Genomic DNA, 13,813 nt, shown 5'->3' with positions numbered 1-13,813 from the left:
CTCGAGGCAACAGAAGATGACATTTGCTCTCTTTGTCATCTAATCCCATCCCTCTCCTCGCTCTAGGCAACAGAAATGTCAACTCTCAATATACGCCACCTGCAAGAGTCCAGTCTGTGCCAGGAAAACAACAACAAAGGAGAATATCCAACAGAGGACGCGCAGCTCTGTTGAATGAGAGGCAGCAGAAGCCGGGAAAACACAGGAAGTGGATTCTGAGAGACCTTGGGGCAAAATGCACTTCATTTCATTGTGATAGAGAGAAACAGATATCTCCTGGGGTAAGAAAACACATATCTTTCTATAGAAGAGCAAGCGGCTGAGGTGGTTGGCCCTGAAAGGAGAAATACTGGAAGACTCTCCTTGACAGAGTGGAAGAAGAAGCCGAGGATATGCTAAGGGAGAATGAATTCATTTTGCACAACCAGGTTTCCCTCCACATTTGCTAGAGACAGTTCATCTGCAGATGACTTACTAGATAGTGCACGGATGAAATTATTTCCACTGGACGCTACCAGCTATGTCTATGGTAATGACAATAGTTATAAAATGGGGCCATGGATTAGACAACACACGACAGAGGAAAGTGGCTGAACCCAGAATGGAGGGTGCAGGGCTTTCTGGACCTGTTTTGATACAGCTGCTACACTGGTAAATGACCAGTTCACTGGCCCAGCCCTGGTCAAGGCCCTAATGTCATCATACCTCTCAAGGCAATCAGCTGCGGTTCGGGTTAAGAAGTGATTATGTGTTGTCTCTTTAGGAAAGGGGTTAAATTTTGCTTCCCTTCTTATTGACATGAATTTAGCTTCAGGTTCTCCACCACAGTGCCTCCTTAAGTATTATTAACCTTCGGAGTTCACATACTGCTCGGCTTACCATGGGAGTCTACTTACTCAGTGAAGTAAACCAGTGTATTTAAGGAAGTCCAACAAGAGGCACATGGCCAGAGAATTCACAGGGCCTGACTTACGCTCCATCCCTGACACTATTCACCTTTAACTGTGCAGCTAAGGCTCCAGCATGAAGACGACAGTCCGCTTAGGGATGCTGTCCTGTGCACATGTCAGGAGTGCACCAGCTCCTGAAAAACAGTCCTCCAATTTTCATCACTTTCAGGGCCAGCTGACCCTGTGCTCGTGGTTTGAAATGGTTTGCCATGGCTTGTGTGCGTGATGAAAAACCAACAAAGGCTACCCATCAAGGATTCACACTACCTCTTGTCTCTGCATTCGAGAAAGAGAATGCGTAAATGGCAGAAGCTTCCAGATGGGAAGCCTATCTCATTATAACTAAGAGACCCTCCCCAGGCACTGTTGATGCTGACTCTGTGGCATGTACAGGTATGTTCTCTTTTCACGTGCAAGTGATGGAAACAGGATGTTCTTACCAGGGTCACTAAGAGGTTTTTACTACACCGATATCTACGTTTGCTGTTGGGATATTTTGGGTCCTAATTCTATAGAATCAATATTTTTTAAACATGTTGTCACTAAAGTTGCTGCAATATCATAGGGACAAGTAGGACTGTGCATTGAATTAGGGGATTTATTTGACAATTTTACCTTTTGAAATGCCCATGAAGAGACAATCAGAGATCCACTGTTTGAATGGGCATAAAAACCATGGATTCAAAGGCCTCTGGTAAAAGTGTTTAGGGCACCCCACCAACCAAGCTACTGATGCTGATGTAGGGTTGAACAAGAGTATAGGGAAATTGGGATGGGCAATAAAGGACAGAAAAGACGAATAGACCATGGAAAATGACTTCATCACTGACTTCAGAAGCTTGCCACCCTCTTGTACCATGTTCTGTTTTACAGCTAATACTGCTGTTAATTTGAATGAGGTAAATCTCCATATTATAATTCATTCATTGGCCAGGGTAGGCACTGACCAGCTCCCAACCAGAATCTATACTTTTCATGTTTTAGAACACCCTGCATGTGACCATCATGTTTGCTTATACATGGAGGAGTCTGGTACCTAACATGCCAGTTCTTCAGGGTTTGCAGATTGGCAACTCTAAAAAGACTATTCCAGATGGCTTCTAGGACTTTTCAGTGAAACTGGTTCTCTTCAATTATATTCCATTACCTAATTAGATTCTCCTTTCCCTGATTTGCTCCTCACTCTTTAACTACGCAATGTGGTGAATATGATGTGGGATGCCCCTCTGTAGGCTGTGAATATGTTTTACTACCATTGGTTAATAAAGGAGCTACTTTGGCCTATGGCAGGGCAGAATAGAGCAAGGCAGGAAATCTGAATAGAGATATACAGAGAGAGTAGGCAGAGTCAAGCAGATGTAAACCAGCTGCCGAGAAAACGAGACATGTAGAAAATGAGGTAACGCTAAGGCAGCGTGGCAATACACAGACTAATAGAAATGGGTTAATTTAAGATGTAAGAGCTAGCTAGTAATACTCCTAAGCTACTAGCTAAACAGTGTTATAAATACTACAGTTTATGTGTGATTATTCAGGCCTGGGCAGCCGGGAAACGAATAAGCATTCTTCATTTACACTTCAACCTAGGATTGATTAACCACACTGAATATTTTTTGACTTCAAATCAATGTCATTATATATGACAAATTCTCTCATTATGCCAAAGATAACATTTTAAGCCATTCCAACGTTTTTGTCATTTCTATACAAATGAAGCTGAGTAATACCTTCCTATCATCTTTGTTGAGAAGGGCCTCATGCCATGGTATCTCAACAAGAGTTAGACAGGGTTCCTTGTAAATTTATTTAAACTATGGAATAGCTCCATTTTTTTCTCCATAGGAATTATACACCAGGAGACATTTTCCAGGGAATTTGGCGTTATCAACTGTGGGTTCTACATTCCATCCGTACGATCATCCAGGAATATCTTAATAATTTCATTTTAGGATTAAGTCCTCTCCACTGTAACATCACTAAAGCTACCTGAAGCTTCATTAGCTGTAGGATTGCAGTGATCTCCTGGGTTCCCTAATCCCAGGAAAAGGAGACAGTCACATGTAGACTTTAGTCTCATCCTACCCAGGGATTTTAGAGGTAGATCATTCTCATAGGTTCAATACACAACAAAGTCACCAAAATACACTTCACCTCCAGCCAAATCTCTGTAAATAAAATCACTTCAAATACGAGATTTCATGCACCATGAAATTCATTGCCTAAATTACATGATTAAAATGAGATATACATCTTGTTCCATTTGCATCAAGTCCAGTACTTTCTACCTATAAGAAGGCCTAAGATGCTTCCAGACTCATTCAATTGCCTCCTTTTTTCTTCTGTTAGGAGAAACACAATGGTCAGTTGTGCAGGCAAAAGTAAGCATAACCAGCAATAAGCAATCAACTGTTCAGTTGATTGGTGCCAGATGCCACTTCGTCAGGTGTTCTGACGTGCAGGGGGTCACATCACCTATATGGGCTCCTGTGAGTGAAGGGGAGAAATGCTTTTTGCTCAGTATTCATTATTTCAACAGTGGGAAATGCTAAGGACCTCAGATAGGTGCAGAACAGCTCCGTAAGACACTTGTAACATTCCTACAACGCCCCAGGACATGCCAGAATCTAATTCATGAGGAGACAGGAGGTGGAATTCAGAAAGGGGAAGCATCCATACTCACTGAAGCTACATTCACGAAGTCATCATCCGAGAGGGTTTCTAACATTTCGGAGACAGAGGTCCGGATGAGCTTCAGAGTCAGTCCGCTCACACTTCCGCTCCTGTGAACAGACAAATCGTCCTCATGTTACTAACCAGTCATTTAACAAAGAAAATGATCTCAGTGGATCATTTACATGAAAATAAAAATATAATTCTGTCTTAAAAAGTCATCAGCCCTGAAATCATATACATATAATTAACATAGAGACTGAGAAGATTGTATTTATATATTATTTATGTATTAGGAATACACACACACATCTTTACAATTAAACAAGTAGAGGCCATTCAAGTGGTATAGTCTAAGAGAGATGAAAGGAGGGAGGAATTGTATAATTACATTCTAATCAAAATAATTAAGAATAAAAGTCAAAAAAATGAATAGAGGAAAATAACCGAGCTGCACAGCTGTGAAGGGGTTTGTGGTCAAACGCCTCACTCCAAAGACCAAAGAACAATTCCTCCAGGATTCATTTGTTTCTCTCGTCTCTACTTCCCCTAAGGTAGGACTCATCTCTAGGCAACTAACTTCTGCTTCTACATCACAGGTACACAGAAATTCTCAGGTGGTGCTAGTATGTTTGTGTGATGTGTGTATGTGTGTATATGCTTGTTTGTGTTTGTGTGTTTGTGTGTGAGATGTGTGTCTGTGTGTATATGTTTGTGTGTATACAGAAGTGTGTGTGATGTGTGCATGTTTTGTGTGTCTGTATGTCTGTGTGTGATGTGCATGTATGTCTGTGTGTAATGTATGTATGTATGTGTGTGCATGTGTGTGTATGTGTGCATGAGTGTGTCTGTATGTTTGTCTATGTGGTGTGTGCATGCATTTCTGTGTGTGTCTGTATGTGTGTATATGTCTGTATGCACTGTGTTTGCGTGTGCATGTGTGCTTGTATGTGTCTGTATGTATCTCGGTATGAAGTATGTATGTGTGTGATGTGGGTATATTTGTGTGTATATGTGCATGTGTGTGGTATCTGTGTGTATGTGTGTCTGTATGTCTGTGTGTACAATGTGCATATATGTGCCTGTGTTTGTGTGTGTGCACATTGCGTGCATTCACACACACACACGTGAAGGTCAGAGGTTGATGTCTACCACTCTCAGCCATATTCTGATCCTTTGGCTTGTCTGTCTACTCATCCCAGGCAGGGATCTATCTCCCCCGTTCACAGTTGTCATTACAGGCACAGACCACGGTCCCGTCATTATTCAATTGTTTCCATGTAGATGTCAGAGTTATGAACTGAGATCTTCATCTTGTGCAACAAGCACTTTATTGACTGAGCCAACTCCCCAGTCCCTTGTTAATATCTTAGGAAGGCTTCTTTGTCTGCATATACAATCACCGCATTGATTTTTCCCCAATCTATCATACATTGCTAACTCCTACAAATGTCTCATGCACTCTGGATATAAATAGGTACGAGTCAACTACTCACACATCCACCAGGATGAGCATGTCCTTGGGGGAGGCGGCTCCCTGGATGTACCTGAAACAGAACCACAGAGTGTTTCCTTTCCTCTGTATCCGTCACTGAGATTCGCTCATTTTCATTCCTAGATCTCTGAAGCAAGACATGGTTAAAGCAAAGACCCGACCTATTATATTATAGTAAATGGTGGTGTCTCACTGGAATTCTAAAATGTTAGCTTGAAAAAAAGTATTTAAGATCACCATAGAGACGCTGAAGGTATGGCTTCTAAAACATACTTTCCAGGTATTTATAAGAAAAGATAGAGAAGAAATTTAGAGAGGAAAATATTAAATTGCAATTATGACCTTTTCACTCTAGTGGATAAGAAACTGCGACATTTTAAAATATAAATAAATAAATAATTACAAAGAGGTGGGTGTGCTTTAAGGAAAAGCAACTTAAACAAAAGAAAACACAGCAGTTCTGTTAAATAACTGAACTCATGCACTAGCTAATATTAGTATTAAGAATTATTACTAAGAATTCAAAGCAGAAACTCTCAAAACTTTACCGTGTCCAAGAATAACCCAGGGAAGTGGTTCAAATGCTAATTCCGAAATCTAACTACATCTTACAGAACAAGACTGTCTGCATTTGAAAGACACTGTAGGGAAGATTTAGATAGGATGTTGACTGACGGTGGAGAAATAAATTTGAGAGCAGCTGTTTACTAGAGGGAGGGAAGAGAGAGAGACAGATAGACTACTTGTTTAGTGACGTGGGATTCCCCTCTGTATGCTATGAATATGTTCTATTATCATTGGCTAATAAAGAAGTTGCGTTGCCTTGGGCAGGACAGAATATAGCTAGGCGTAAAAACTAAACTGAATGCAGGGAGAAAGAAGGCAGAATCAGGCAGACGCTATGTAGCCATCCAAGAAGCAAGATTTGAGGCAACACAGCATGAGCCTTCTGGTAAAAATATAAAATAATAGAAATGGGTTAATTTAAGATGTAAGAGACAGCTAGAAATATGTCTTAGCCATTGGTCAAACAGTGTTGTAATCAATAGAGTGTTTGTGTGACTGTTTGGGTTTGAAGGGGATCAGGTGTCTGCCTTCCTCAGAAGGAGCTCGACATCAAGACTCATCTTTCACGCTCAGCAGCCCAGAGAACAGCTGCTACCAGTTCGGGATTATTTGTGGAGGGAGCAGGGGAGTGTTGTCTGCAATCTGCTTCACTCTGCAAATCAACAGGCGGAGTTCCTCTGTCTTCCCACGGGAGACGGTCTTGCTCATGTCTAGCGTCTTAACCCTGTCCCGGTGGGCATTGGTCCCGGTGTGCTTCTCAGTGGGAAGATGAAAACATTAGGGCAGTGTCTGCTCTGGATGATTGGCACTTTGCTCCTACATTTATCAGGAAATGACCATTCCTTAAATACAAACTAGGTTATAGAGTTGTATTTGCATCCATCAAATAACACACTGTGGAGATATTATTAATAATAGTAATATTAGTAACCATCGCTCAAGATTATGTTCATGTAAACTATTTGATACTAAACAGGACACCTAAAACCCATTAATACATGTTCTTTCAGTCAACCACTGTGTTGCATAGTATTTGTGTGAACACAGGAGGAGGTTAGAAACAATGCAACCCAATAACAGGGATTTTCTTAATTGAGTGAGCAGATAGCCTTCATTAAAATGATGTTAAGTATTTCTTTTCAATTGAGTGAGCAGATAGCCTTCATTCAAACGATGTTAAGTATTTCTTTTCATCAGTATGTACTTAAAATTAATATGAAAAGAGTATAAGGCACCATGATGTATACGTGAACTTATTAAAAATAGTATATTTTAATTAACAATTGAACTGTAGATTTATAATTTAAATGTAAAATTTAAACACTGAAAATACAATCAATAGCTAAAAGGCATGAAGATTCAGAGTTGTTTTTCAGTAAGCCCAAACATATTGCAGACATTTTCCTGTGTTTTGTAGGATGGTGAATTATTTTAGTAGTGTCAGACAAACAAAACTCCTTTGGCGGGGGGAAATCCAATCTAAACTCTATGGGTAGACTCAGGCGGCACTCTTAGCTGTGGGCCAGTTCTCATTAGTTCAGTGCCAGAAGCAAGCGGTCTCTGACTCTGTCTCCTCTCTCCGTTAGGGATCTATCTCGAGCAAAGTAAGAGTCCGACAGAAATGCCCGCCAGCTACAAGAGGCCCCAAGTTGGAAATCAGCATACGGCTTAAAGTAATCCATCTGGAAAAAGTTTCAAAAATCTTTTCAACAGTGTTCACCGTCATTCCCTACCCAAACTCCTCATTTTCACTTATGGTTAGTCATATCTATATTCTGCCAACATCATAGCTTTGTATTTAAGGAGATGGCGCTCATGCTAGTGAGCGGAAGTTTGCCCTCAACAGGATAACAAATGACAGAACTCTCTGTCGTTGGTCTTGTCTTTAGAGATAGTCAGAACTTCATACCATGGTCTTCTGCGCACATCATACAGGTCAATCTTGTTTGGAGTTCTACTATTATCCACCCAGGGAGAAGCTGAAAAACAAAATATATCAGAGAAACCAAGTCAAAGTCCTAAGCATGGCTGGGCTGACAGGTTGTCTTACAGGGTTTAGGTGTTCACACCAAGACCGACAAAATTTGGATTCCATCTCTTGGACACACCTGGTGGAGACGGAGAGAACTGAACGCTAGTCTCTGTCTTCCAGCGTGAGAATGTCACTGCCCCCCACAAACACGCACTGGGGTAATTAAGTACAACCTTCAAAATTAATATGAGACTGAAAAATCACAAAATACAGAATAAACCGAATCCCACCTATCTATATGAGTGTTCAAATACAAAATGCCATCCTATGTCATCAGGGTTTCTCTTCTCAAAACTGGATAGCAGCACACAGTATGAAAGGAAGCCATGGCCAACCCTCTCCTCACAGTGCTGTGGAAACAAGCTTAGACAAAGCATGTGGACGGGGTTAACTTGGAAGCTTTTGCTCGACAGAATATGTTCTTACACTGAGGGAAGCGGCGCCTTCGATTAGTTGCTCATCCTGATTTCACTCGGTGCAAACTGGCACTGAACACAGACATTTTCACCAGGTGCAGTGGCACACGCCATTGATCCCAGCCCTTAGAAGGTAGGGGCTCTATGAGTTTGAAGCCAGTGTGGTCTACAGGGACTTCCGGGTAGGTTTGCTGGGGAGAAAAAGCGGTATCTTCTCTCATATAAATACTGTTTTTCAGCCGGGCAATGGTGGCGCACGCCTTTAACCCCAGCACTCGGGAGGCAGAGGCAGGCGGATCTCTGTGAGTTCGAGACCAGCCTGGTCTACAGAGCTAGTTCCAGGACAGGCTCCAAAACCACAGAGAAACCCAGTCTCGAAAAACCAAAAAAAAAAAAATACTGTTTTTCTTGGACCCTTAATTTTAAAGTAGCATTATCATAGCCTTCATAGTCATATGTTTAATAAATGATGAATATTGTTGACATAATTTATCAATTTCTCTTTCAAATGGACAGCTTTAAGTTTTAGTTTCAGGTTAAAATTATAAATGAGAGGTTAAAGTACAATTAAAGTTAATTCTCCATGTGTATGTGTGTATGTATATGTACATATACTATGCATAATGTGTGTAAATATACATATATACATATATTGTGTAATATCTGTATTATAATGAGTATAATATATGTATATATACACATATATACAATGTGATATATATATATGTAATACACACATATACATGTTCTTGTTGTCAAGTTGCTGTGTAAACACAGTTCCTTTGTAGCTCGGCACAGCTCTCATCCCTCATCAGAGAGGCTCCTTTCATGGTGGACAGACATTGATACAGAGACCCACCACTGGCCAGAGTGTGGAGAACAAGTAATGGGGAAGTTCCAGGCACCAAATTCAATGTCTAGCAAATCACCTCCCGCCAATGCTTGAGGAGCAACACTGAGGAGGCCACACCAAGATTGTCAGAGGCGGAGGATGGGGAGGATTGTTGCCAGGCAGCATCTTCCACACAAGACAAGGCTGGTGCCCTCAGGAACTCTGAAAATCTCGAGTTGTGAGCCCTGACCATGATCCTGTCAGTCAGCAGTCTAGCCGGGGGCCACGGGAGGCTTGCGGGGCTAGGGGAGGGCTACCGGGACAGAGATAGAGTAGCTGGCCCGTGTCCAGGTGGATGAATCGACACCCACACACATATGGAAGTCTCTAATTGGACTCAGTGGGGTGTATGAGAAAAGCGTGAAGTAAGTGGAGAGGAGGGCACAGAGGGGCCGAGAGGAGGGTGGTGTGATCGAAATACACACTTTACATGTAATAAATAAATATTGTTTAAAAGATAAAGTTTGGGTTTAAAACTTTATTCTGTGAAATAATTTAAGCAGAAAATCAGTGACCTATGAGTTTCAAAACTTTTACTTCTGAAATTAGAAACTAAAACTAAAACTTCTTGGCTTTTTATACTTATTTTGAAATGTAAATGATTCATAATTATTCCAATTAAACTACATTTACTCTGATCAAAGTTCTCTCAAACTCTTTATTTCCCCCACAGCCTGGGCCCAAAGAAGGCAAGGACTTAGCTCACGAACTGCAAGGCAGTTTTACGCCCCAGTAGTCCCACACACTGAAACTGTCTGGACATGGGACTCAAGAAAACTCCTAACTCAAATGCCATATGCAAAACGATACAGTTCTCCATTTTCTTCACTAAGAAATCATGGAAATTACAGAAACTCGTGGTGAGAACCAGGCTTATTATCCAACTAAGATAATTTGGCTAATTAGAGTATGTCAAAATATACACACAACTCAAGAAGCCCTTCTTGACTGCGGAATTTCCTGAGTAGCTAAATTATGAAATGACTTATTCATTTTAAATGACTAATCACATTTACATAAACTGTAAGTTTAAATATAGCACTCCCCAAAGAACCAATTACTGGCATAGTTAATATAACATCCATTAAATTTATTTCTTTAAAATCTGTTCAGTTCTCATCCTTACAAGCTAAAGTATCAAGGCTATAAATAGCACACTTTTCCTTGTGGTAGTCTTAGAATTAAGCAACAAATATGTGGATAGATATATTAGTTCCCATTCCACCATTAGTGTAAAGTATCAGTTAATATCTCAATAACAATAAAAGAATTTAAAGAAATTGTGCACAAGTTTCTGTGCCATCTCTCTGTTTATACATTCATTTCCTCTCCGCTGGAATGTATTCCTTTGGTTTGCTTGATTAAAATGATTTCAGCTTTATAAATGCTATTCTTTTCCTAATTAGCACAGGCCCATGTATTTTGTATAAATGAGGAAGACACTGGATGAGAAAGGAGGGTTTCCTGCTCTGTGTGATTTGTTAGCTCATGACCTCCTGCCCACGAGCGGTTTGTCTGGGGTCTGTCTGCTGCAGTGCCTGTGTTTCCCAGACTCAGATCCCATTGTTTCATACTTCCCCTGTTCCTCCATGTTTTTGTAATTTCTGAAGCTTCACTAAGCTCCCAAAGTTCAGAAATAGCCTACTGAAACTGGGTTAGTTATAATCCCCAAACGCCCCCAAATCTTTTCTTTCTTTCATCTTTCTTTCTTTCTTTCTTTCTTTCTTTCTTTCTTTCTTTCTTTCTTTCTTTCTTTCTTTTTCTCTCTCTCTCTTTCTCTCTCTCTCTTTTTTTCTTTCTCTCCTTCCTTCTTTCTTTCTTTCTTTCTTTTCTTTCTTTTTGGACAGAGCTTCTTGTCAACATTAGGCATCCCAGAGGATAATTTTCTAGCAAATTCCACCAGTATGATTCATCTGCCTTTTGGGAACATACCTGTGTCTCCGGAGGATTAGAATCTCAGGTCAGGGAACTAGGCCATGAGGACTTTATTTCAATCTTAGTTAGTGGTAGCTATAGATTAGATTATTTTATAACATATCTGTCACCTGTATATTCTCTATAGAATTCCTAAGTCTAAAAGACCTTCTCATCTCAATCTCTGTTACAGTCAAGAAGTCTTTCAAATTTATGTGTGCAGGTTTGTAATTGTTGTGCCATGTATTTGTGGCGGCAGCTCAGATGTGTGTAGGTACACCTATCCACGACCAGGCTCCTGTGGGCCAGAGGAGGACACTGGGTCTGTTTTGGAACACCTATAGGCAGCCAGCAAGCCCCAGCATGCCTCTTATCAATCCTGTTATGAAACAGTTGCCCACACCTGGGGTTTTATGTTGGGGATTTGAACTCCATCCCTGCACTTGTGCAGCAAGCATTCCTACTGGCTGAATCATCTATCACGTTACTAATTATTTGCCTACAATAAAATTTTCTGGGTCTAATGTTATGACTCTCTTCACCTCTCCTGAGTGATCAGGTAGCGATACACAGAGCTGAAGAGACTGTGGTGACTTCCCACAGCCATTGTCCAAAAAGAAGCCAGGAACTGAACAGTCTCACCAATGACTTTGCTAACTGATCACATAAGATGGGAATTTTAAAGTTAATACAAAATTATATTTCTTTCCCTCTTTTCTCCATTGTTGTGAGGTTTTTTTTTTTTTTTGCACGTGTTTGGGTGCACACATTTGGGGCATGCAGGGCCCTAGGTTGATCTTTGGAATCACACTCCATGGCTCCCCAACGTGATTCATTAAGGCAGCAAATCACAACCAAACCCAGAGCTCAGTGACATGGCTAGTGTTGCTCTCCAGCTTCTTCTGGGGAGTCCAGTCTCTAATTTCCTAATTACAGAAGGACCACCACGCCTAGGATGCATTTCCGTGAGTTCTAGGAATCTGGACCCTGGTCAGTCCCCATGTTTTAACTCCTAAACCATATCTTAGCCTCAGGTCTCTTAATTCTTTATAGAGAACATCAAGGTGAGACTTCTGCTTTCACTAAGATTGAAATCTGTTGATAGGAATTATTATGCTCCATAAAATTCATATATTTCTTTAAAGACACAGGAATGTGGGTGGGAGGATGCTTGTTCGTTCCCGGCTGCCCAGACCCGAAATAATCACACAGAAACTATGTTCTTGGAATAGTTTGGCCGAGAGTTTAAGTGTATTTCTAACAAGCTCTTACATCTTAAATTAACCCATTTCTAGTATTTTATATAGGCTTGTGGTTTATGGGTAAGGTTTTGGGGCCTCTGTCTCCTTCATCAGCTACATGGCATCTTCCTGACTTCACCTTCTTTCCTCCTCTATCTGCTTGGAATTCCTGCCTTACTCTATTCTGCCCCGCTGCAGGCCTAAGCAGGTTTATTTATTAACCAATGGTAATAAAACATATTCACAGCATACAGAGGGGAATCCCACATCACGAGAAAATTAAAAGGCTATAATTTACATTAAGGGCAAGAACATTAAACTTTATTAACACCGCTAATCTTAGGTGGCATATATTTAAAAATATTTATAATCTAATATAAATTCTCTTATATATTTACTTAGCAAGACAAAGTTATACCAAATTAGAGTATTTATATTGTGGTAAAATTAAAGACTATAAATTCTTCTGTGATATTAGTAATTAGTATGCAAAATCCCACCGTGATATTAAATGGAATGTTATTTATCCAAGCTCAAAATTATGGATGATCACATAGCAAAGAGAAAATGTCTGTGTTCTGCAGTTTTCTCAAATTATGTTTTATAACCATTCACTGTGGAACCCAGTTCAGGAGAGGAAACCAGGCTTCTCAGGTCCCTGGAAAAGGAGGGGGGGGTTCACCTTCCATATCTCTTCAGCATTCCACCAGGACTTGAGGATGGCTGGAGAGAGTGTTAGAAACACACAGAATTTCTGCATGCATTTCTGAATGAATCATTTCACTGAAGGTGATAATGATCACTTTCAAGGACATTTTCCATGACCCCCACCCACATGAGCTGTGTCTTCTGCTAAACCAGCTGCAGTATTATTTTGGCACCCTTTTTATCATCAATTGCCTAACAACTAAAGTATTCATTTTTTTATTTCACTTATTGGGGAATAAAAAAAAACGGTTAATGATACATTGAGGACTATACCTCGTGGTAGAAACACCACGACACATGACAGATCATTGTACACCCATTGGTAAGTTCAAACATACTTTGGTAACTGGGGACTTCACAAAAATTTAAAAAGGCAATACATTTTATACACTCAAAAAACGACAGGACAGTCAGGCAGATCTTCTATCTCGGTGCAGCTGAGAGCCAGCAATGTGAGGCTTGTCTCAGTCATGTCTTTCAGAATATCAGGCACATGCTGAGTTACGACACAATCAACTGTGACACTTTCTTAAGGAAGAAACTTAATTGATTTAACTTGTCTTATCTACCCGACAGAATTTACAGCTGCCATCTTTCCAAAATGGATTCTCCATAGCTTCTGCCTTGTGCCACAGCCCTAGAATGTGTGGAGGAAAGAGTGTTCCTCCTAAGTGAGTTCAGATAGTATACTCATGGAGGTGGTGGCGCACGCCTTTAATCCCAGTACTCGGGAGGCAGAGGCAGGCGGATCTCTGTGAGTTCGAGGCCAGCCTGGTCTACAAGAGCTAATTCCAGGACAGGCTCCAAAGCTACAGTGAAACCCTGTCTCAAAAAAAACAAAAAAACTCTGAATCCAGATAGTACACTCAGACTGAAGTGTCAAGAAGATGTAGAAAAAAAAATGGCTAAGCTCTTTAGACTTTGATTG

General features: G+C 40.6%; 1 protein-coding gene across 6 annotated transcripts in view; it reads right to left on the bottom strand.

The window, feature by feature from the left end:
• The window catches only part of Cacna2d1 (calcium voltage-gated channel auxiliary subunit alpha2delta 1), a 403,873-nt gene that overhangs the window by 93,337 nt on the left and 296,723 nt on the right, over positions 1-13,813 (bottom strand). For all 6 annotated transcript variants that reach the window (XM_075956382.1, XM_075956383.1, XM_075956384.1 and 3 more), the window contains exons 8-10: positions 7,592-7,661; positions 5,117-5,167; positions 3,631-3,730 (exon numbers count right to left, since the gene is read on the bottom strand). In XM_075956382.1, coding sequence (XP_075812497.1) covers positions 3,631-3,730; positions 5,117-5,167; positions 7,592-7,661 — 221 coding nt within the window. The remainder of the gene's footprint in view (positions 1-3,630; positions 3,731-5,116; positions 5,168-7,591; positions 7,662-13,813) is intronic.

Source organism: Microtus pennsylvanicus, chromosome 22 (assembly GCF_037038515.1).
Source record: "Microtus pennsylvanicus isolate mMicPen1 chromosome 22, mMicPen1.hap1, whole genome shotgun sequence".
Lineage (NCBI taxonomy): Eukaryota > Metazoa > Chordata > Mammalia > Rodentia > Cricetidae > Microtus > Microtus pennsylvanicus.
Note: the sequence above shows the minus strand (reverse complement) of the source record. Positions and strands in the feature narration are given on the sequence as shown.